The sequence below is a fragment of the Ananas comosus genome, linkage group 19, assembly GCF_001540865.1.
Source record: "Ananas comosus cultivar F153 linkage group 19, ASM154086v1, whole genome shotgun sequence".
Taxonomy (NCBI): Eukaryota; Viridiplantae; Streptophyta; class Magnoliopsida; order Poales; family Bromeliaceae; genus Ananas; species Ananas comosus.
Window position 1 is genome coordinate 7,955,128 of NC_033639.1, and position 25,237 is coordinate 7,980,364.

Genomic DNA, 25,237 nt, shown 5'->3' on the forward strand with positions numbered 1-25,237 from the left:
ACCCTACAAACCCTCGCCCGTCTCCTCCGAAACCCTAATAATCCAGATCGGAAGGAGCCCCGAAACCCTTTACATGGGGATCTTCGAGCCGTATAGGGCCCTCGGCTACATCACCGGCCCCGTGCCCTTCTCCGTGCAGAGGCTCGGCACCGAGACCTTCGTCACCGTCAGCGTCGGAAAAGCTTTTCAGATCTACGACGTGAGCCCTCTTTCCCCTTCTTTTGATTCTCTTTGGGCGTTTTTCTATGAGTTTTGTGGTAAATAATGCTTATTTTTGGGCTGGGGATAGTGTGACAAGCGTAAACCCTAGGTTTCTTTTTGTGGAAAGTAGAGAGGAGTTGATTGCAGGGTCTATTTATAGAATTTGGATGTTTTGTGTGTAGTTATGTTGTTATTTTTCATGTTTCTAGTCGTCTGTGAGGTGTGTGATGTTAATTGTGGTTGAGTATCTGAGAAAGATGGGATTTTTAGACTTTTGAACAACTTATAGATTACATGTTGTTCGGAGTTTTTCGTTTCAGATGTTTTAGAAGTATGTATTATGTTAAAATCCTGGTAACAGATTCTCTATAAAGTAAAGGTAGAAGTGCCAAATGGGAGCTTTTGGTTTTGGGCCTCAAAATCTCATTTTTGATTCCCACTACAACAGAAGTGCTGGACTTTTCTGTTTGCGAAATGCTTTGCTATAGGTGTCTGCTGCTGAAAGTAGAAGCAGACCCAAACAGACACTAAAGCTACTAGGTAGCTATGTTCTGTTTAGAGCAATTTCATTGTTGTGAATATATTGTATGCTTTGGACAAGAAATTTGATGGAAATTTCAACAAGAGCCTCAGCCTGGTTTTACTGGTATCTTTGTAATTCATGGTGACACCTAAAATTTTGAGGTCTTAGTTTTTAAAGGAATTGGGGGAATGGTTGGGGGGATGGAAGAGATGGGTATGACTTCTCCCATAGTAGCAACCTTACTACATAAAGTAGAGATGGTACATTTTGAATATAATTACAGTATTAGCACGAAAAACCAGTGCGACATTATTAATGGTATTTGTTTGTTGCACTTCTTGCTTCTCTGAAGGTTGCAAAGTGACCAATTGCTAGATACCAGTCCAAATCTATAGTTGATTCAAGAAGAAAGCTATCCATGAGATCCTGTCAAACGAAATTCTTGTGTGGAAGATTCATCTGCCATTTAGTTCAGATCTGAACACGTTGAAATTGGCATTTGTCAGGGTGAAATTTGCTTCCTGTTTGATTTCGCTGTAGGATTTGTTGCCCAAGGGGGCACACAATTGTTGCTATCAAATCAATGGAAAGAAATAATATTGTGATCTTAATAGAAATTATAGAATGGTGTGCCAACAAGTGTCTCAATTCAAAAATTCAGCCCCAAATTGGATGCTTCAGCAATCAGCATCATTACAAAATATTGTAATAGACTGTGGATATGTCAGGGGCTTTCAAGTCAATGTATCATAGGAGATTCCAAACATGTTTTTCTATGTCGTCCTTTTATGTATGTGGCTTGCATAGATAAATTGTCGTTATCTTTTTGTCTCTATGCTCATGCTATAACCTTAAGGTACCGTTTGGTTCGGGTATAAGCAAGAACTAGCTATTACAGGGATAGGTACAAGTATGGGGATAAGAAAAATAGTGTTTGGATGAAAATTGGGTTGTTCCCGAGGATAGGAACAATTTTAGGTAGTTTTATATAGAAAATGGAGGTGTTGGTGGGGATAACCGAGAACTACTATTCTCGGGTAAAAAATTAGTGTTTAGGTATAAAGGGGGGATAAGGGCCTATTCCTATCCCTATCCCCTAACCAAACGCTGCCTTTTTTTAAGAATATTAATGCATATTCACTCTTGCTTTCAGTAATTTGGGACTCATTAGCTTTATTTTTCTTGCAGTGTGCTAAGCTGACTTTGGTTCTTTCCGGTAAGGTTTAATATCTTGTTAGTATTTATTTTCATCGATTGCTTGGTCATGCTTGAAACCTTGTTTTTTATTTATTTGAAAATCTCTGTTCAAGTAGACTTGTTGTTTATTCTTTCAGTTTTTTGACTGGCAACCTTGTTAATTCTTTTTGTATGTCAAAATCTGTAATGTATTTCTTTCTATTTTCTCTTTGGAGAATAAATCAAATGTACATCAAATTAACCTGATGAAGAAATAAGATAACAACAAGAATCCAGGGAATGAGAGAGTTCATTTGCCATATTATAATTTATCTTAGTTCTAAACAAAGTCTATCTCGTTAACACATGAAAATCCTCTCTCCATTTCAGTTTCTTTAGATGTACTAACATCTTCTAAGGGCTGGACTTATAATTGTTATTAGCACTTTCTCTCTTCGGATTGCTACAACAATTTGGTGTAGGTTTTTATTTTTTTTTTTCTTTTTGGGTAATGCAACCTCCGTCAAAAGGCTCTTAAATTTTCTTCTGGGTAATCATGTGCAAGCATTTGATTCAATAGTAGCCCATTAATTTCAGCTAAATTATTCAGAACGATATAAGATTTCAGCTTTTTAGTAAAGGCCTTCGTGTTCCCCTTCTTACGTAGGACAGATTATTATAGTGAACTAGGAGGAAAGGTGAAAAGAAATTTCCATGTGAGTTTAAATGATTAAATAATGATATTACACATGGTTTTAAACTAATATCAACTTCATGAGTATCTAGACTAATTAGTTTGAGACATGGATGGACTGTGCCGCACTTGTGCTAGCTATAGTGTTTATTGGCTATTCGTTGATGTGTGTGTATATTAGGTACATCCATGCCGCTTAGCAGAAGTCAAGTTCTTTTTTTCTTTTTTCTTTTTAATTTAATGTTGAGCGAGCTTGCCATGCTTCCATTTAATGGAGGAATTCATCCTTTATGAAACAAATAACTCAAATTGTTTATTAGCTTAATTCTAAGATACAGCCCAAATAATCAATGAAAAATAGTGAGTTCTGTATGGTTATGCCATCCTTTTTTATAAAAGGGAAGTTAGTATTGAAGTTTGATAAGCAGAACTAAATAAGTTCTACTTTGATAACAAAGATTTTACTTTTTCCTTAGGCCTTTTCACTTATGACAAGCATCTCTGGACATTGCGTAGCTATAAATTGATTTATCAAACTAACCATGGTTGCATGCTATTAGTGCTTCCTTGCTGTTTCTCAGTTCTCTTTTATTCTACTTATAATGTGTGTGAAATATTTCAAAAGGACCTCAACTGCCAAAAAAGATCCGTGCTCTTGCATCCTGCAAAGATTATACTTTTGCTGCGTACGGAAGCGATATTGGAGTGTTCAAACGTGCTCAGCAGGTTAACAAGAGGAATATTTTTTTGCATTACTATTTTATGTTGTTTTGAAGTAAGATGAGTAGTTCTGACTCTCCTTCCTGCTGCTTCTACCAATGGGTGTTGAAGCCTTCATATTTGTTGTTTTTTCATTTTTTTGGAGCTGGAATGTTTTCTGGTGCTTGTATACTAAAATGACATCTAATAGAAGTTTTACCCAGGATTCATAGTTGTCTGATGTACTTTATGCACAACTTGTGGCTTTATAAGGATATTATTTCAGTTGAAGCCTGCTTGTATGGTATATTGTACCCTTTTATAGTTGGCTATATTTTTTGAGGAAGTTGCCAATCCTAGAGCTGTTGCTAGTATTTAATTATAGCTTCAGACCACTGCTATATTTAGCACTTTGGACAGAACTTGTTGCATTATGATGCTTGTCTGAACATCTATTAGCACAGCATATTTCTTAACCTTTGGTTCTTAACTTCTCTTTTTTTTTTCTTTTTGATAATTGTTTCCTTAATATTTCATGTTTTCAATTATTCTGTATTCTCACAATGTACACCGGGCATGTTTTCATTGCTGAACATGATCTGATCTGTGTTTGTTAAGGCTTTTTATCAACTATTTCTTTTCCCTCCATAACTTACTGTTGTTATTCAACTTCCAATCAGGTAGCCACATGGAGCAAACACAAAGAAAAAGTCAAGTTATTATTCTTGTTTGGAGAACATATCTTGAGCCTAGATATTAGGGGTAACATATTTATTTGGTCATTTAAAGGAAGGGAGCCTAACCTTGAACCAGTTGGGCATATACTTTTAGAAGGCAAATTCTCTCCAAGCTGCATAACGCATCCAGATACTTATCTAAATAAGGTAGATGCAGGGTCATTTTTTAATTCCCAGAGTTTATACTGAGGCCTCATCAAGACTTGAACTCTATTCATGAATTCACAGTATATTACTCAGTTGGAAATTCAGACTTAAATTAATTCTGAATCAGGTCATCATTGGTAGTCAAGAAGGTCCACTGCAACTATGGAATGTCAGCACGAAGAAGAAACTTTACGAATTTAAAGGCTGGAATTCATCTGTATGTTGTTGTGTTGCATCACCTGCATTGGATGTGGTTGCTGTTGGCTGTTCTGATGGAACTATCCATGTACACAATATGCGGTATGATGAAGAGTTAGTTTCATTTCCGCATTCTGTTCGTGGTTCTGTGACTGCATTGTCATTTAGAACAGGTAATACGCTCATCTAGTGTTTTGTTGAAAGTATCAAATTATTCTATGCGGCACACCTTTGAATTTGACCTATACAGAATGCTTCATGTTTTGGTCTCGCTTCAACTGTGTTTATTCAACTATTGTGGATATTGTAGTTTCTTGGCGTAACATACTAGTTTACGACATTTTACGTTTCTGCAAATTTGAATCTTGGACTAGGAATATTCTCAGTGTGCTATGCAGGAATGTATGATTCACAACAAATTTAGTGCATGATGTAAGAAATCTTAATGATTACCTTGATTTTATGTGAAGTTTCTCTAATGTGCAAACTAGGTTGATTTCTTAAATTTAGGGAATGCAAAAGGTTGGTATGTTAAGATTTCATTCTCTATGTCATTATTACAAACAGTTCTCTTCCTTTTTATCTGTACAACCAGATGGACAACCACTTCTAGCTTCTGGAGGTTCATCAGGTCTGATTAGCATATGGAATCTTGAGAAGAAAAGGCTTCAGTCTGTCATTAGGGAAGCTCATGATGCCTCAATAGTGTCACTGCATTTTTTTGCCAATGAGCCTGTTCTTATGAGCTCTGCAGCAGATAATTCAATAAAAGTAAGGGCTCACCTTTAATACTTTTGCCATATATAAATGATTCCATTCTATGAATGATTTCAAGAGTGATACTACTAGAAAGTGGAAACATATTGAAGTTTGGTTTTTAGCCTCACCCTATGCAAATTTTTGCGAGTTGCTGAGTGTTCACAGTGCTATAAGTTAGATTGGGATACTCAAATATGCTTTTCTGTCAACTTGTGTAGATTTCTTGGCTGCTTTCTAGATCAGCTGAAATAATATTTTGTTGACAAGTATATATTAATATAAAAAATTAAGTGTTGCTTATTTTATATTATAGTCACGACTTCTATTACTACAACAATGACTTTCTGGGTTTAAGTTGCATTTAATTTAGTAGCATCTCAACCTTAATTTAATCTGAGTTGGCACTGACACTTCCTTTAAACAGTCTTGCTTAATCTGCATAATCTACTTGTTTCTCTGTTCCAGATGTGGATTTTTGATAACAATGATGGAGATGCTCGCCTTTTACGTTTTCGAAGTGGCCATAGTGCTCCACCTCTTTGTGTGAGGTAAAGAGTCCCATCACTTTCTTTTTGCAAGCGTTTCTAGTCAACATCCACTCATCTTGGATTTACTTTTTCAGAGATAGTTTTTGATTGAAATTACTTTTTACAATGGTTGGTGCATTGTGCTGCAAATCTATTTCGACAAGTTGGTACTCTTGTGAGCTTCTCTAGTGTTAGTGCTTGTGGAGTTATCAACAATTTGTTACAGAGTTTGATTCTTTATTTTCAAAATTCATGACTTGAGGGTGAATATATTGGATCAGAACTTGCTACAGTGTTATATTATAGGTCGGTACTGCCAGGTTGCTTGGCATTAAACTACCCAGATGGTAAAATTTACCCAGTAGTTGGATAAATTTCTGCATTCTTGTTGAATGATAAAGCTTTATTATTCATAATGGTTCGATTATAGGTTCTATGGAAATGGAAGATTCCTCTTATCTGCCGGGCAAGACCGTGCCTTCCGTCTCTTCTCTGTCATCCAGGTATTATACACTTGTTCTCTTTAATATTATTCTTCTTTTCTACTAACATAACCTTAATAGGACAAGACCCTCTTCTAAAGGAACTAATATCATGTGTTCTGGGATGCATTGGTTTGAGCTTCTCCAAAAATATTTGTACGAAACCAATTTACATGTTTCAAATGCTAAACTATCCAAGTTGACTTCACTTTGTTTTTTTGTAGTTTGTTGACAATAATTGAATTTGTCTAGTAATGAAATGTAGGTTGCAATAGTTATTCCAGATATAAGACACTAGAACTTCTGCTGAAAGAATTGTATGCTCGTCTGTTTATGAATTGTTGTCCCAATCAGCTTAATCCGAATGGTAGGGATTCTTTGGGATTTTGCTTAAAGTATTTGGAATATTCCAAGTGCATATGCATATGCCTTGTTTTAACTAGAATGTGCTTAGATCATAAAAACAAATATTAATGCCTAAAAGCTACTAAATATCAGAATTGTTGTGCAGGACCAACAAAGCAGAGAGTTGTCTCAGCGCCATGTGGCTAAAAGAGCTAAGAAACTTGGAAAGAAGGTAATATGGAGTAATCTGCATTCTCTCTTTTTTCTCTCTTTTTTTTTTTTCTCCCTTTGCTTGGGTATCATGGGAAAAACAAATTTCAATGATCGGTTTCTCCTTTTGTCTTTGGTTCGCAGGAAGAAGAGATCAAGCTAAGGCCTGTCATTGCTTTTGATTTTGGTATGTATTTTTGCTTCAATTAATATCTCTCAATGTCATGCATTTCCATGATGTTTCGGTAACCAGTGTACCTGCTTTCACTCAAAGATAAGTCTCGTATTTGAACAATCATGTGCGAGTAATTGTGATATAAGATCTCATAAACATGCTTTTCAGCTGCTGAATTATATCTTTTTTTGTATGCATAAGAAGCTAGAGTATCTAAAAAATGAGTCCGGCTACTATACTCTTATGAGTTCGATCGCCTTCGTACTCATAAGTTGTTTTCGATGATAGAGCTTCCGAATCGACGATACATACCGTTAAATATTATCTAGAGCATTTAAAACTTTTAGAAATCAAATTTTATAATTTTTCGATATTATTTACCTTACGATCAAAAGCTCACAAAAATGACAATTTTTAACGGCCGGTATGAGATATTTGCTAATTTAACGGTGAAAAAGAATCGGAATAGGTTGACTTTTTGATAGAAAATTCTATTCACTACCTAAATAAAGATCAATAACTCCGATCTTAAGTTGAAGGATCTGATCATCCATTTTTAGGATGTCGTTCAATTTTAACCGTTCATTTTATACCCGCTTGATGGACTTTATAATGATTTCGAAAAATTACGAAATTTATTTTCTAGAAGTTTCAAATACTCTAGATCATATTTAATGGTGTGGATCGTCGATTCGAAAATCCCAACATTGAAAACAACTTATGAGTACGAAGGGCTCTATACTCATAAGAGTATAGTAGCCCTACTCCTAAAATACAAAGATTTAAAATTGCTCTACATGGCTGTATTTTGCCATAAACACAGCTAGTTTTGTGAAACCTATTTGTCGACTTTCCTGTCTGCCGGATAGTGGTCATTTTATTATTTCCAGCTGCCTTGTTTTCTGCATAATACTTTATTATGATTCCATTATAGTTGTTATGCTGTAGTGTAGTTGCTGGGAATTGGATGCAGCTGTATTATCAGTTAGTTTTGCTAATTTTACAACTATGAGATTATAGCTATATGAAACAGAAGTAGAAGAACGAATCGATGCTCGTAAAAATGCCAGAACTTGTTTATAAATTGAAGTGTCTCCATTTAAGAACCAAGCAGATTTTTGCTTCTAGGTTAAATTTATACATCAGTTGATAGATTACAAGAAGTTGTTGAAAAGCAAAAATTCAGAATGGATGGAAGGTGGAAAAGTTTCTCCAAATGCGTTTAGTTATAATCTAATGTTACTTTGTCAGTCTCTCTTATTCTTGCTGGCGATATATTATGTATTCATCTTTCTGATAGTTCTTTTGCAAATGCATTCTCTTAATTATAGATATTGTGGTTAGTGAAATATTTTCAACTATTATGCTTGTCTGTTACTTGAGACTAAAATAATGATTGTAGCTGAGATACGTGAGCGTGATTGGTGCAATGTTGTGACGTGTCACATGGATACTCCACGGGCATACGTATGGCGGCTTCAGAACTTTGTTCTTGGTGAGCATATTCTGACACCATCTGCAGACATTGAATCACCTGTTAAGGTACACCAGTCCTTTAACTTTGTTGGTTTTATTGTTTTGATTTCAAAACAACAAAGATAACAGTTTTCTCTGGTCCTAAAACTTGGTGGAGAAAATATTGTCATTTTATTCAAAACTCTCTAATGATATGGATTAAATGGTTCCGTCAAATTTATCGCCTGTATTTTATGTTGTGCGGCAGACTTGTACAATAAGTGCATGTGGTAATTTTGCTGTCTTGGGAACTGAGGGTGGTTGGATTGAAAGATTTAACCTGCAATCGGGAATCAGCCGAGGCAGCTACATTGATACTCTTGAACCTAGACAATGTGCACATGATGGAGAAGTAGTCGGAATTGCTTGTGATGCTACAAACAGTTCATTAATAAGTGCAGGGTATCATGGTGATATCAAGGTCCCTTTTTTTTTTTCTAAATATGCAGCTCAGTTTTTTCTGTTTAAACTCTCCTTTTGTAACATCAAACATAGAAATGATTTTGGAGCGAATCTGTTAGAATGTAAAAAGATATTCAGATTTTGTTATATTATATATTTTTTGAGAGAGAAAGGTAGTAAGCTCTCCACTTTGTTCATTTTTTGGAAATGAGCTTAGCTAGAAATGTAGAGCAACTAGGCTTCGAGCTTAAGAACTCGTGTACCAACCATCGTGCCCTTAGCAAACTGCGCTAGATACAATCTATAATTTTGGTATTATTAATTTATAGAATAGGACATCACGAGTACATCACGAGTACATCATGATAATAAGAGTGCATCCGCGCTTAAAGTAATATATGTAGTTTGACATAATACGTACATCATGATAATAGGAGTGCATCCACGTTCAAACTATTGTATGTGCACAATGTACAGACTCGTACTAGATTGCTGATATATTTCTCTTGGTTAGCATTGTATTCAATTCTCCGCAAAGAACCTTTTCAGAGTCTTTAATGCGGTTGAATTTGGCATGACACAAAGAGCAATTTTAATGCTTAGTTAATTCATAACAAGGACTATTTAACTGTGAATTGTTATCTATTCTCCACATGAAAATGTGCACTTCTTTGTTTTTCTGATCTCTGAAGTGCCATCCATGATCATGCATATTATTCAAGCTACAATAAATAACTTATTATCTGTTTCAGGTGTGGGATTTCAAAAGTCGTGGACTAACAGCTCGACAGGAAGTTGGACGTTCTCTTGTGAAGTTTGTATATCACAGAGTAAATGGTATGGTCCAATCTCCAATATCTTCATTCTATCCAGAAGAGAATATAATTGATTAATCTCATTATTTTGTTTTCAGGACTTCTTGCAACTGTGGCAGATGACATGGTTCTTCGCCTGTTTGATGTTGTGGCACTGCGAATGGTTCGTAACTTTGAGGGTCATACGGATCGAGTTACCGATTTGTGCTTTAGTGAGGATGGAAAGTGGCTTTTGTCTTCTGGTATGGATGGAACTCTCAGAATATGGGATATCATATTGGCCAGACAGATAGATGCAATATGCGTCGATGCGTCCATAACTGCACTATCTCTGTCACCTTCTATGGATGTATTGGCAACTACTCATGTTGATCAGAATGGTGTCTATCTTTGGTGAGCTTACATTTCATTTATTTGCTGATTGCATCAGTTTTAGCTAGCATGCACGTTCTGTAACTGAAAACAGAAGTTTAAGACTCATTCATGTAATATTATGTCAAGAACAGGCACTGTAGACAACTTATATAGGTCCAAAAGATTTGTATTATAGACTAATAAAAGGAGATCTAAAATTGCTTTTTCTTTTTCGCATTGTAAGTCCACTTCTCCTTTTTTTTTTTTTTTTTTTTTTTTTTTTCTTTTTGATTAGCAATAATAGGATACTTTATTGGTTTTTCATGCTTCTTTATTTGAACTATCTTACTTTGGTTAGGATTACAAGCTATAATGATTTCTATTTGTGCTTTTCTTTTGCTGTGTAGACTCAGAACTTTCGTCTTTTGAATTTTCAGGGTTAATCAGGCTATGTTCTCGGGGTCCACCAATATAGATAATTATGCAAGTGGGAAGCATGTACGAAATGTTCAAATGCCATCTGTCTCTGCGAAAGAAGGATCCGAAGAAGAATCAATTCAAGCTTCAGGCAACCAGTCCCAAATGAAAAATTCTTCGTTTGCACATATTGATCACCAAATACCTAATCTAATCACACTCTCCTTGCTTCCGAGGAGCCAGTGGCAACATTTGACTAATTTAGACATTATAAAGGTTAGTTTGGCTATTTAAGTCAATATATAGGCTCTTTCACATGGATATGAGTTAAATATAATTCTATTTCAAATTATGCATGTATTACTTTTGATTTATTATGCTATTTCATGTCTTATTACGTGGCTTTATTTGTCCTTGTCTCATCTACTGTAATTTCTACTTCCGGTGCATTCAGGTTCGTAACAAGCCAGTTGAGCCACCGAAAAAGCCGGAAAAGGCACCCTTTTTCTTGCCCTCTACTCCGTCTCTTTCCGGAGAAATAGTATTTAAACCTAATTCTGATGCCAATAGTGAAGAAAAAGATCGAAAAAATATTGGCCTGAAGCATCATAACAAAACTGCTGATATAACCTCGCGATTCATTCTGCTGTTACAGTCCTGTGGAGATACAAAAAACTGTAAGCATTTCGAGTGACCTATTTGCAATTATACTATTATTATGTAATATATAGGAGAATCATGTAAAACAAGTAATAGGCTTATTGTTTCTTCCGCCATCTTTGTTAAATAAAATTTCAAAGCCACCCATCATCATCATCTTTTTCTCATCTATTTTGATTAAACCTTTTGTTTTATTTCTCAAGGTTTACTTGCTGATTTCAGAATTTACACTCTTGAGCTGCAGTTTCAGAGTTTACGGAGTACATTAAAAGTTTATCTCCCTCATCTCTGGATATGGAACTGCGATTGCTCCAGATAGTAGATGACGGCAATCTAGAAAATCTGGACCAGCGGCCTGAATTAGGTTCTATCGCACTTCTGTTGGATTATTTCATTCATGAGCTTTCCGCCAGGAATAACTTCGAGTTTATTCAAGCTGTTATTAGGTTGTTTCTTAAGGTATGTATTGGTTATTTAGTGTTTCATTGCTTTTTTACGCGTGCTTTTAATTAAGCCTTAAGATGTGAACTGTAAAGATTAATGTTATTTCATCAAATGAAGCTTATTTTGGCCTTGTGAAGTACGGCAAAGTAATTTATGTTCGCAGCTACACTTAAGTGGTTCTTTCCAGGGTAAGCGAATCTCAGAAATTGAACATGGAAAATTAGCCTTGTTTGGCCTCTAAATTACTTAAATTGGAACCGTAACACCTGTTGCTTGAGAATCTTCTGTAACTTCTTTTTTCTGTTTTATGTTATAGGAAAAGTATGATTTTAATGCATTGTTTTTTTATACTATTATTTAGGTGTAAGAAAATTATTGGCTTCCTACTAACATAAACTCTACCGAATCTTGGAAACAGATACACGGTGAAACTGTGCGGCACCATTCAATTTTACAGGCGAAGGCGAAGAAGCTTCTAGAAGTTCAAAGCTCGGTTTGGCAACGGATAGACAAAATGTTTCAAAGTGCAAGATGCATGGCCACATTTCTTAGCAATTCACAGTTCTAGCAAAGGGTTCCTTCTCTGATTGCATACACAAGGGTAGTTTCTCCTTGCAGTTAATTTCATGCCAAGCCTATGCTTTGCTGCCTTAGGTATTTGATGCTCATTTTAGAGTGTTTTTTTTTTCCAAACAAAATTTCAAGACATGACAGAATTACAATATAATCCAGGAAAAAGTTGGCATTGCCTCCTAGCTTTTCTAGTAAATTTAGATTCCTGCTTTTATTTCATATATTGTTGGTTGAAAATGAAAGTGTATTGAGTTCTTAGCAGCAAGTGTGACCAAAGAGTGGGTAGCACTCCAATTTAACTTGAGTTATAGCCTTCATTACACTAGATGCAAGTCAATCTCATAAAAGAAGCCCCTTACTAATTCAATCTATGCTGCCTTGTTATCTAAAACCCTTCTGTCAATTATATTATTTATTCCTAACATAGATAATTAAGTTTTCATGCATCAATTGTTGGAGAGAATTGGAAAATAATGAATGATATGCATTTAGTTTGACAGGGAACTTACCCAAGACAAAGTTGACGTTAAAAAAAAAAATGGAGTCACATACCTGATCCACATAATTGGCTAAAGATTTGTTTCTTCTGCCGATGATATATACAACGTGAACATATGTTATATCTCGCAAAGTGTAAAGGTGCGAACATGTTAGTGATGTGACAATAATAGATAAGGTATTTCAAGAGTACTAGTTGAAACATGTATTCTCGACAATTGAGAATTTTCAAGATTGGAGCTAATGAAAGTTTCAAGAGAATCACCTCATTGATTAAATCTGGTTCCTGGATAATGAGAATATAAGTTATACTTCACAATAACTTAAAGTTGAATTCCTACCCTAAAATCATTAGTTTTCTGACAGCTGTACTGACTTTCTTGTTACTTGTCATCTTATACTTTTGGTCTTTCACCTTTTTGGCCTTTTTTTTTTTTAAATTTTAAATCTTTGCTAACAATTGAGTATCTCACTAAACTTTGCAGCTAATTAGGAGGTACAATCTCTATTTCCAGCTACAGCTCCGTATTGCTTCTGCGCTTCCCTTTATCTAAAGAGAGACTCGCAGCTCATCAGCACTTCTTGATAGCTTCTTCTTTTTGTCAACTGAGATCCGCTTCGGAGATTTACAGTGAACTGAACTTCATCTGCCCAGAAACCATTCATAGTCTCGACGGCGATAGAGACGAAGATCTCTACAGACATGTTGAGGAGTCGTCGAACAACACAAACCATGCAAAATTTTGGGCGCCAATCGCGTATTTTGTAGGTATTACCAGTATCTATTGCTGCGTGGTGAAAATCTCACCATGAATCGAATTTCCGATCTTGATTAATGTATAATTTCTTGATATCTAAACAAGTATGTTGCGGCGTGAAATTTTGTTAGAAGTTGTATTTATGGTCATTATATTTGTAATCTAATTATAATGGCAAAATTTCTGAGTTATGTATCAAATTTTCATGTTAAATCGAGAGAGTTGAATATATTCCAAGGTCTTAAATATTCAGAGAGAAAGATTTCGTTCTTACTTATCTTATCACTCTGGGGGGTGTTTGGTTTGCTGGAAATCATTCGAGAAAGCAGGTTTCAGTTGGAAAAGTATTTTTCGTCCGTTTGGTTTGTGAAAAAAACATAGTTTTACAGAAAAAGGTTTTTGATGTAGAATTTTATTTTTCGGTAAAAATGAATGTAACTTATCGGGACTAAGGATCATGGACTATTTTCAATCATCTATCTAATTTTTTAGAATTTTGATTTTACTATCTAATTTTTTAATTTGTTCGTGATATTAAAAGTAAAGCAAATTTTTGAGTCAGTATTTTTCTCTTTCAATGTTGGTACTAAGCTAAGCATGATGATCGAAGAATATTTTGAATCGAACGTCATTTTTTAGCGCCTACTTTACATTACAAAATACAAAAAATAAATTTTTGGTGTTTTGAAGTTTTATAAAACTATATGGAATACATACGATTAAAATAATTATACATTGTATAATTAATAAATTTAATCGAAGAGAATGGTCTATTGCACTACTTGATAAAATTTAAAGAGTTTTATTGCCCAAATTAAAAGTTCAGGCACTTATCTACAAAAGATTTGAAGTTCAGGGGTCTTTGTACATTTTTTTTGGCTTTATCCTTTTGTTAGAAAAAAAAGAAAAAAATGTATAGAAATTATCTGAACTATAAACCATTTTGATTTAGTTATTCAACTTTTCAAAATTTAAATTTTACTATCCAATATTTTAATTTGTTTTATTTAAGTCAAAGGCAGCTGGACTTCAAAATTTGAATGCGTCATTTATATCTATAAATTTAGTTTGCATACTTTATCTTGTAACTATAAATTTATTAAAATAAGCTATTTGCATAAACTTTAAAGTTTATATATATATAGAGAGAGAGAGTAGAATAATCCAAATTATATGAAAATTTAATAAAAAATTATATTTAATATTAATAGTAAGTTCAATATTTCTGATTTGAAATTTAAGTCTTTTATCACTAATTTTTATAAAATTTTTATTTTCAATCATTCATTTTTAGATTACTCGTTTGCTAGACAAATAAAGTTAATAAATTATAAAATTTGGCATCTAAATAGTTTCAATAGCGTAAATTATATTTAACGAAACCGATCGCCAAGTTAGATGTCCATTATTGAAAACAATTTACCAGTACGGAAGACCTCCGTAATTTCAAAAGCATAGGAGCCTAGCGCGCGCGCGCTCTCTCTCTCTCTCTGCATATATATATATATATATATATATATATATATATATATATATAGAGCTAGGCTACTATACTATCTATAGTACCGAGCTCCGGTACTATAGTGTTGATTTTCGATCTTAGGGCGTTCAAATCAACGATCCACACCATTAAAACTGATCTAGGGTATTTAAAGTTTATAGAAATAAAATTTCATATTTTTTCGACATAGTTTACTTTATGATCAAACTATTTCAAAATTGTCAATTTTCAATGGCTATTATGACGAGTTTGGAGTTTAACGGTGTAGAAGAATCTAAATTTCTTCAAATTTTGATAGAAAATACTTTAAACTATATAGATTAAGGTTAACATTCTTGATCTTGAATTTAAAAGTCCTATACTCAAATTTTAAAGATTATTCAATTTTCACCGTCCATTTTGATATAATTTATTTATTAAGTAAACGATATCGAAAAAAACTAAAATTTTATTCCTAAGAAATTCATATATCCTAGATCATATTTAACGGTGTGGTTTGTTGATTTGAATGCCCAAAGATCGAAAACAAACACTATAGTACCGGAGCTCGGTACTATAGATAGTATAGTAGCCTAATTCTATATATATATATATATATATATCGTTCACTGATTGAAATCAAATAAATTAATAAGGTTGGATGGTAAAATCAAAAGTCGTAAATGATTTACCGCTTTCAGAAAGCGATTAATCAATCATCGCTTTTGCCAAGCTTATATTTTTTTACATCTAAATTTCTAAAAATGTATAACATTAAATAGTAAAAATAATTTTAACGTTTTGAAAAAATAGTAAATAATTTATCAAATTTAAAAAACGATAAATCATTTAGACTGGTTTTATAAATAAATTTTTTAAAGGACTATTTTGACAATTATAATGTATTTTAGGGGAAATTCTTATAAAAGTTTTAAATTTTCTTATTTATCCACTTAGAAGGATAATATATATAAAAAAACCTTTTTATAAATACTTTCAAATATATCAATAGAGATAAATTCTGTAACTAGTAAATTGTTATGAACAATCGATATCGATGTAAAATTATTATTTTGCTCTTTCAAATATATATTTTTTTATCGCCACTAATTTTTTTTATTTGCTTTTAAATTAAGAGAAAAAAAATATTTTGATTTGTGTGTCGCCGCTATCAATAGAGTTGAATGATTCACTGTCTTATCTGTGTTTAATTTCAAGACTTAAACAAATTTTAATAAATTTAGAGTATTTCGCACTAAAGGCGGTAGCATATATATTATGAAGGCGGTGAATCAAGTGAATGATTCACCGCCTTTATTATATATATGTGAAGGCGGTGAATGATTCACCGTATTTATAGCAAAAATCTGATTGGCGCCTACGTAGCGAAAGGAGGTTATTTTTCCAAATAAACTTTTGACAGGGTTATTTCCTCAATTTTAAAATTTTTGAGGGGCATTTTATAAAAAAGCCCGAGGAGGATGCGGAGGTGATCGAACTCCTCTCCTCTCCCTCTCGCCTCCTCGATGGGATTCGCGAGACCCTTCGTCTCCCTCCTCCTCTTCCTCCTCGTCCTCTCCCCCTCCAATCCCTTCCTCATCGTCGCCGTTTCCGCCGATCAGATCTTCACATCGTCTTCGGGTAATCCCCCTTTTCCCACCTGTTTTTTCCGCCCCCTTTTTTCGTGCGTTTTTTCGTAATTTCTGAATGATTATCTCCAATTTGATCTCAATTTGTGCCGTAGAATGTTGTATCTGTTGAAAATATGATCTGGGTTTTGTTCAAGCTCGGATTTTTTTAAGATTTTGGGCTTGCGATTTAATGCTCAATAAATGGTGGCTTAGGTATCTGAAGTTTGGATTTTTACTACGCTGTGCGCATGTGAACACCAATTTGCAATTTGGTATTCGTCCAAAAATATTGATGTTGAAATGGAACAAATATTTTATTGGATGTTTGTGATGGAAGTGTTTTATGTAGCTATTGTTATATTGCCTCAAATAAGTTGAGAATTATTACTTGCTTGCTCTGAAGTAGCCGATCTTATGTGTTTATTTACTAATAATAGCATTGCATTCATGGGTGTAGATTATTGGTTTCTTGTATATTTATCTTAATTTAGAGAGCGAACTCAATTGTGCAAAATGTTGGGGAAGGCCATGTTTATGTCTCTGTGGGAATTGAACCTTTTGGCTATATTCTGTGTTTTTCTCTTTTGTCCTAGTAATTTTTCTTAATTTTGACTCTCAGGTGTGGCATTTGGGCGGAGTTCTCGTGAACCAAAATATGATATAGAATTTCATTCGACAGATTCACCCTTTCATCCCGTAAGTGGATTTATTCTTTTCATTGTTTTCTCTTATTCGTTTTGTATTTAAATCTTCGCTTGCAAATAGGCTACTATTCTTATAAGATCTTGACACATCTTCGCTATCAGAGATCACATTTATCAAATCAATCGCAAGTACTACTTAAACTCTCAAATGCTCTGGTCTCATTTTGATATCCTGCAGGTGGAGATTAGGACGAAGAGGAAATAAATAGGGAAAAGACATACGAAGTGAAGACCTACGAATTCAAATCTATATTCTATTTACTAAATCATGCCTTACAATTCCGAGCTTTGATGAACCATTTACCCTTTTCATTTACTAAATCATGCTATACCTTTTCTAACAGCCTAATTTCTTTTCACACCTCTATTCCACAATCAATCACATAGTAAGAACTAATCCGTTAGGCAAGTGGAGATGAACGTCATGCAAATTTCATTTGTTTTGGGCGATTGGAAAAGAGAAGAAAGAGACTTAACATTTTGATTTTCTGTTTGTAATTTTGTTTGAAAGCGAGCCTATTGATCAATGCTTGAAAGAAAATGTATTAACTGGCCTCAGTGTTGTCGATCGAACAACATAGTAAGTTTAAACACTATCCAGTATGCTTTAATCGAGCTGATTTACAGCCTAGTTGACACACTTAATAATGTTTGAGATGAGCAAGAAAATTGATTTTGAAGTGCCATTGAAAAGTAGGATATAGATCGCATTAAAAATCTCATGTATTTGTCAGAAATCTCCACCCTATTTGAGAGCATCATTCCTTCTTTCTGGTAAACACTCCGAAGGTTGCTTATTTATTTGGGAGTACATATTTTTATATGTATTCAACAAGATGGTCTCTGTCAATTTACTGACCATTATACATTTATACTGTTAGGAGTTACGGTAATTTTTCTTTTGGAAGCTGTAAAACCATATTACTGGAACAGTTTTTCCCTCTGCCCAACCTTGCCAGTTTTGTGATTCTAGTTACTGAGCTTATAGTTTTCCGCCTTTATGCCTAGTTTAATAGTGTACTTGATTTAAGTGTATGTTATAATTTTGAGTTGCTAGCATGACAATAGAAATTGCAGGAGAATGGCCAGGAATCCGTGGTAATGACTAATAAAGAGGGCCAAAATTACATGTGTTTCTTACCAAAGGAAGAGGAAACCAAAACGGTAAGGTCTATTATCCAACAGAATTCAAGCAATGTTATTGTAGAAAGTGACCGAAGGATCAAGTTGAAGACACCAGATGAATTGCTTGATGTTCTGAAGGATCAATGCTTCTATAGAGTAAGAGGGTTTCATTTCTTTTTCGTTTTCTTCTTCTTTGTGGCAGTTTCTTGTAACTGCTTTTTTCTTTTTGTCTGTCATGTAGCACGAAGGTTGGTGGTCTTATGAATTCTGTTATCACCGAAAAATAAGGCAAATTCATTTGGAGGATAATGAGGTCAGTTACTTCCTCTTTTTGCCGTTATTGTTGTGTTGATAGATTTGTCGTTTTTGTCATGATTTCACACAAAAAGATTTAGTATAAATCAACTCCTTGATTTGGTAGGCAGAGGATGGCTAGAGAAAAAAAAAAAAAGGTTGGTGGTAGGTTTTGATAGCATTGTTGGATTCTTGTTGAGTTCGTCCCAATCGTCCTTCTCTAGATGCTTAAGTGGTCATTTGGTCTAGTAGGAGCTTCTGAAAAAATGCTATTTGAGTAGAGTTATTCTTTGGTTTAGTTTGGAAATGCATTCTCTAAAAGCAACCATCTTGAGGCTATAAAGCCGACAAAACAAATCCGAATGTGCTTTGAAGCTCCACTCCTCCGATGCTAAACAATGGCGGTAGGACCTGAAGAGTGGAGCCCAAAGTTCTATAGTTATTCAATCCATAATATGCTATCGATCAGGTGCGGTCTGTACATTTTTGCCTTATTGTATTGCGACTTAACAATTCCCAGACCCATTCTATGCTAGTGATATTTGTAAGTTCCACCGTGTTTTCTTTCCAATTCTATGCCCTCTGCCTTATTAGCTACAGATCGTATAGCCAATGATTATGTTGTCATTACATCATATTTGGATACTTTTTGATACTTTCAGTAATTTTTATTCTATTTTTCTCTGCTATCATCAGCTATCTATTACACGCGATTACCCAATACCTAACTTAAATAATTTGAAAATCTGTTACTGTTGAAGGTTGTTCAAGAATTCGTGTTGGGCGAATTCGACCCTGATGGAACAGCTGCTCACAACCAGAAAGATTCTGATGCCTTTATGCTTAAAGATCCTCGCTCCAGAGATGCCTCTCAAAGGTAGAAACATCCCCTTAAAAAACAACCGAAGTATGTAAAGATCACGTGTTTCTTTTAAAATCAATTAGAGCAATCATGCTGAAAAAAATAAAACTGATTTTGGCAGGTATCATGCACATCAGTATACAAATGGAACCACTTGTGACCTCACAGATCAACCTAGGGAAACTGAGGTAGAAGAATTACTAACTGTACCACTCGTTGTGTAGTTCTTATGCGTGATTTCTTATGTATCTTCTCTTTCCTACAGGTTAGATTTGTTTGCGCGGAATCCCCTGTAATAATTAGTTCAATTAAGGAGATTTCTTCTTGCAAATATGTCGTCACAGTGCAAAGCCCGATGCTCTGCAAGCACCCGTAAGTCCTAAATTGATCAGTTCAGAATTTCGTAAAGTCCTTGTGATGATACCGTGGAAACTTAACTTCTTCGCTATCAATCCATTACTGTAAATTACGATGCACGTGACAATTTTGGATTATACATCAAGTAGGCTTTTTTTTAAAACTGCTGCATTAATCATTCAAAAGCGGGCACCGACTGTTCAAAGCTATGAATTGTTGTGTATAAGGAGGGGCGGGTCGGTCCTGAAGTTAAAAAGCTAGAGTTGCAGAAACAAAAAGAAGTGTCACTTTTCTGCAAAAACGAAAAAAAAGGATTTACAATTCGGTTTTTTCGCTCTAACTTTATATTCTCTGTTGACAGAATGTATCAGCAAGAAAGGCCGACGAGGCTCATTCACTGCAACCAGTTGCCTGCGGACGCTAAAGACTCGGTCGAGAACAGCCCTAAAGTAACCCAAATTACACTAGCTACCGAGGAATCTGAAAGCTATGCTACATGATTTCAAACTTTTCTGTTTTTCTCCTTCGATGACCAAATGCTTAGATACAATCACATAGATAGTAACTATAGATATAAAATCAATGTTGTATCTAACAATTTTCACCAGTATATTAAACTTACCTTTGATTGATCATTCCTGCCTGACGAAGGGATCATGCTGCGTCGTCTTTGATAATTAGATGAGAATGTGTTTAGGCTTAAAAAAGGGTGTTAGGAGATTCATTTAGCTGCTTTTTCTATTCTTTTTTCTTTTTCTTTTTCTTTTTTTCCACTGAGAGAGATTTACCATGTATTCAATTTATCTTAATGCTTTTGTTAGTATTTTCAGATCCAGTTATGAGAAAATTGAAAAAGTTGGGGGTTTGTTTTCAACCTCAGAACCCCATCTTAGAACAGCTACTGTGCTTTTCGACCCAGGAAATTGGGGGGTTTGAGCTACACGGATGGACTGTTTGGCTGTGTCACTGACTATGAAGTCAACTAATGTCAAATCATGTCACGTATAAATACGTATGTCACTGACAATGAAGTTAACTAATGTCAAATCATGTCATGTAAGGATACGAGTATCATCGACTATGAAGTCAACTAAAGTCAAGATCATCTACTATAAACATGTTATGGATGAGTCAATCATCAAGAATATCGCTCTACTATAAGATCATGACCATATGAAATAGAAGTATCCGTAGAGCAACGAACTATGAAGTCAAGTGGTATACAAAAGCTCAACCAACATTAAGTAAATGAAAAAAGATAAAAATGGTAGAAATCACCGAGCAGGCACCACTTTACCGACTTCGGATCGAAGTATCTACCTGTATGAATAACGCACCTGTCTCCGGACTGTGGAAGATCATCAATCGGACCTACGGAGGATCCACCGGGTTAGTATATATATCTAACCTTCATATAGGGAACACTAAATCCACAACCCCACAATAATCCCACGGGGATTGGTTTTCCAAAATCGATTATTGTAACTCATCGGGAGTTCCAAAAATCGCTCCGGGACTCCACTGAGACCCACGAAGTGTCCCGAAACTTACAGACTCATGCCACAAGTCACCCGCTGCCACGAAACACCATATTAAAGGTGTTCTGGCAGCATACACGAAGGCTCACATCGAAATGATTATCGACGGATAACCGTTTAGATCCGGATTTCCAAAAGTGTCGATTTCGGCACTGAAACCCACCGTCACTCACCCAATCATCTCCGAACCTCCGAAACGATGTGAGTGACCAGCCAACCAGGCTCAACGACAAAGTATAGTATACTCTAGCATCATCGAAAGAAATCCGAATGGAAACCGCATTCTGTCTGCGAATTTCGCGAAAAACACACCGAAAATCGATATTCGATTTCTGCGAAAGGCCTCAAACCCTGCACAATCAGTCCAGAGATCACCTGCCACCCACACATACTGCCCACAGCACCCATGGAGTGCACAATTACACAAAAGCCCTTACTATTCCATATAATCACATTATTTTATGTGATTTACCGAGTTTTATAGGTCGTTACAGCAAATCGAGGGCTTTCGAGGTCGGCCAAGACATGTACTAATAGGTCTCGACGTGCCGGAGGCCGTGCTCACAATCCGGAGCACAACGGTCCACTGTGGAGAGTGCGGGAGCGACTCGAAAATCTGCAAACCCTGCGCACTGAAACTAAAATGCATCTAATTCACCAATCTGGGGCTCATTGACCCCAAATGAGGTGATCACGATGATCGGCATTGATCCAGGATCATCGTGCTCACATCTAAAAGCATCGGGGTGCCCTTGGATCGTCGGAATAGCGATCGCAAACTAAAATAGTGCACAAACAGCTTATAAAACTTACTGGGCAAGGGGAAGCTAGGGCACGGACCGCGGCGGGCGCGCCTGTGGCAGGCAGGTGCGGGTGACATAGGGAGGTCAGGGCGCACGTCGGCCGGCGACCGCCGGCGGCAGCGGGCAATGATGAGCTAGCCGCATGGGTAAAGGGAGGGTTTGGCTTTGGTCCAGCTGGCAGGGAACTCCGACGACGGAGGCGTCGGCGACAGCCAAGTGCAGCCGACCAGGGGGAGCCGGCACTCTTACTAACCAGCGGCAGGAGGCAGCGGTGGCGGCGTGGGAAGCAAATCTGAAACCGCATGAGCTCGGCTCGGGTTCAGGGGCTCATGACGATCACGGCTATGGTCAAGGAGCTACGGGGCGACGGGGATGGGTCGCCAGAGGCCGGAGGGAAGGTACCAAGGTGGCCCAAGGCGGCGATAGCGCGAGGGGAAGGCCGCGGCATCATCTTGGCCTGAACTCGCCCAGGGTGGCCGCAGGGATGTTGCAACCGTGGCAGCGGCGACAGTCGGCGGGGAGGGTCACCGGAGGCCCGGGGGAGGCACTGGTGAGGAGTTGGAGGGAGATGGACCCTCAACTTGTGCTCGGCAAGAATGGAGAGCCAAGGGAAGCAATATGCGGATGAGGGAGAGAGAATGTGGCTTTTCCGGCGGCCGGAGGTGCACGCGCACGGCCGAGGGGCGTGCGGCAAGGGTAGGGGAGGGTGGTGAGGCGACTAGGGCTTAGCTCAGGGCGACAAAAGTTCTAGGGTTAGGGTTTGGGTCAACAAAACCCTAATTGCCACAATATATATAATTGTATTTTTGCATAAGTCCTCCGATGCTCAGTATTTTGTACCGAGTCCCTCACAACGTGAGTAAATCACACGGATATATCTCCACATTAGATTTCACGCAAAACGATACATAAAATAAAGGGTATTTTGTGGATTTTTCGTTTTGCCAATTTCGACCCCTTTGCGAGCATTTTAAATTTTCGCGATATCCGTCCATCGGATTTGCGAACGGACTGTGCCAGCACGTTCAGCACGATCGGGGCATTGAGCTCACGATTCTGTTTTGTTCGAATTGGTCGCCGATTTGTGACAAAAGCCATCCTCTCTCCAATTTTCAAAAACCAAATATATATATATATATATATATATATATATATAATATACGAGTTGAGCTGGCTACTATTAGTAGCAAAATCCCATTGTTCTACCAGTTTTTTAGCCTTCGAATCAACTCTTCATTATTTCTAACCATTGGATTAAATATTATAACCCAGTGGGGACACTCAACCCTAGGGGGACCATTCAATTCAAACCGACTAATATCATCCTGACTTACAATTTTTCATCCAAGGGTTAAAAATTTGATAGCAAAAAGAGCGTTTTACTATTAATAGTATTCCAGCCTAATTCTATATATATATATATATATATATTATATATATATAATATATATATATATATATAATATATATATATAGCACGAAACACTTAGTGCTACCAAGTTTTCCCGCGTTAGATCCATCCTTTTGATTTATTTCACCCGTTAGATCATACTATTCAACCAACCACCCACTCAACCCTAAGGGGCCCACATCATCCTAACCACATATCTCTTAATCCAATGCCAAAAACTTTGTAGCACCAATGACTTGGTGCTATTAATAGCATAGTACCTAGTTCTTATATATATATATATATATATATATACACACCCCCCAACGATAGCATAGTAGAGCTACTATGCTATCGAAGCATAAAAGTGGTTGATGGGGATCACTCACCCTAAGAGGACCGCTATCATCCCAACCGTAGAATTTTTTATCAAAGGGCTAAAAAATCGAAAGCATCAAATACTTTATACTTCAGATATATATATATATATATATATATTATATATATATATATATATAATATAATATTATAAAGAGAGAGAGAGAGAGAGAGAGAGAGAGAGAGAGAGAGAGTTGGACTGGGCTACTATTAGTAGCAAAATTCCATTGTTGCTACCAGTTTTTTAGCCTTTGGATCTACTCTTTTCATTATTTCTAACCATTGGATTAAATACTATAACCCAGTGGGAGACACTCAACCCTAGGGAGACCACTCAACTCTAACCGACTAATATCATCCTGACCTACATTTTTTATCCAATGGTTAAAACGTTGATAGCAAAAGAGCGTTTTACTATTAATAGTATTCTAGCCTAATTCTCTCTCTCTCTCTCTCTCCCCCCCCCCCTCTTCCCTCTCTCTCCTCTCTCTCTCTCTATATATATATAAATATATATATATATATATATAGTACGGCTACTATACTCTTATGAGTAGTGGTCTCTAGTACTCATAAGTTGTTTTCGATGATGAAGCTTCCGAAAATGGACATCGCACTCCGTTAAATATGATCTAGAGTATTTGAAACTTCTAGAAAATAAATTTTGTAATTTTTCGAAATCATAATAAAGTCCATCAAGCGGGCATAAAATGAACGGTCAAAATTAAACAACGTCCTAAAAATGGATGATCGGATCCTTCAATTTAAAATCAGAGTTATTGATCTTTATCTAGGTAGTGAATAGAATTTTCTATCAAAAATTCAACCTATTCCGATTCTTTTCTACCGTTAAACTAGCAACAAGAATCCCATACCGGCCGTTAAAAATTGTCAATTTTGTGAGCTTTTGATCGTAAAGTAAATGATGTTGAAAAATTATGAAATTTGATTTCTAGAAGTTTTAAATGCTCTAGATAACGTTTAACGGTGTGGATCGTCGATTCGGAAGTTCTATCATCGAAAATAACTTATGAGTACGAGGGCGATCGTACTCATAAGAGTATAGTAGCCGAACTATATATATATATATATTGCTCCTATGTTTTTAAAAATACCAAGTCATTGGTGCTTGTAAGTTTTTCGCCCTTGGATTAAGGGTTGTGCTGTTAGGATGATGTAGGCCCCCTAGGGTTGAGTGGGTGGTTGGTTGAATAGTATGATCTAACGGGTGAAAATGATTAAAAACGTAAATTTAACGGTAAAAAATTTACAAGCACTAAGTGCTTGGTGCTTTTATAAGCATCATAGCCGGACTCTATATATATATATATATATATATATATATATAGTGTAGAGCTATTATGCT

General features: G+C 35.9%; 2 protein-coding genes across 4 annotated transcripts; both read left to right on the plus strand.

Moving 5' to 3' along the window:
- On the plus strand, positions 1-13,555 carry LOC109724848 (U3 small nucleolar RNA-associated protein 21 homolog). 2 transcript variants are annotated; one of them, XR_002220095.1, is made up of 19 exons: positions 1-199; positions 1,913-1,940; positions 3,220-3,320; positions 3,974-4,177; positions 4,305-4,548; positions 4,971-5,146; positions 5,600-5,682; positions 6,092-6,164; positions 6,655-6,720; positions 6,843-6,885; positions 8,276-8,415; positions 8,597-8,809; positions 9,543-9,627; positions 9,704-9,998; positions 10,397-10,652; positions 10,831-11,053; positions 11,281-11,495; positions 11,899-12,134; positions 13,037-13,555. XR_002220095.1 is itself a non-coding variant. In XM_020253790.1 (19 exons), the coding sequence occupies exons 1-18, from the start codon at positions 74-76 to the stop codon at positions 12,046-12,048; spliced, it is 2,721 nt and encodes a 906-aa protein (XP_020109379.1). In that variant the 5' UTR covers positions 1-73; the 3' UTR covers positions 12,049-12,081; positions 13,037-13,555. The 2 variants fall into 2 exon arrangements, 1 of the variants encoding a protein (XP_020109379.1); XM_020253790.1 differs by having other exon boundaries at positions 11,899-12,081.
- LOC109725280 (protein OS-9 homolog) lies at positions 16,263-20,412 on the plus strand. Of its 2 annotated transcripts, none has more exons than XM_020254402.1 (8): positions 16,263-16,430; positions 17,040-17,116; positions 18,193-18,405; positions 18,491-18,562; positions 19,305-19,420; positions 19,527-19,593; positions 19,671-19,777; positions 20,124-20,412. In XM_020254402.1, the coding sequence occupies exons 1-8, from the start codon at positions 16,316-16,318 to the stop codon at positions 20,260-20,262; spliced, it is 906 nt and encodes a 301-aa protein (XP_020109991.1). In that variant the 5' UTR covers positions 16,263-16,315; the 3' UTR covers positions 20,263-20,412. The 2 variants fall into 2 exon arrangements, with proteins under 2 accessions (XP_020109991.1, XP_020109992.1); XM_020254403.1 differs by having other exon boundaries at positions 16,265-16,430; positions 18,202-18,405; positions 20,124-20,401.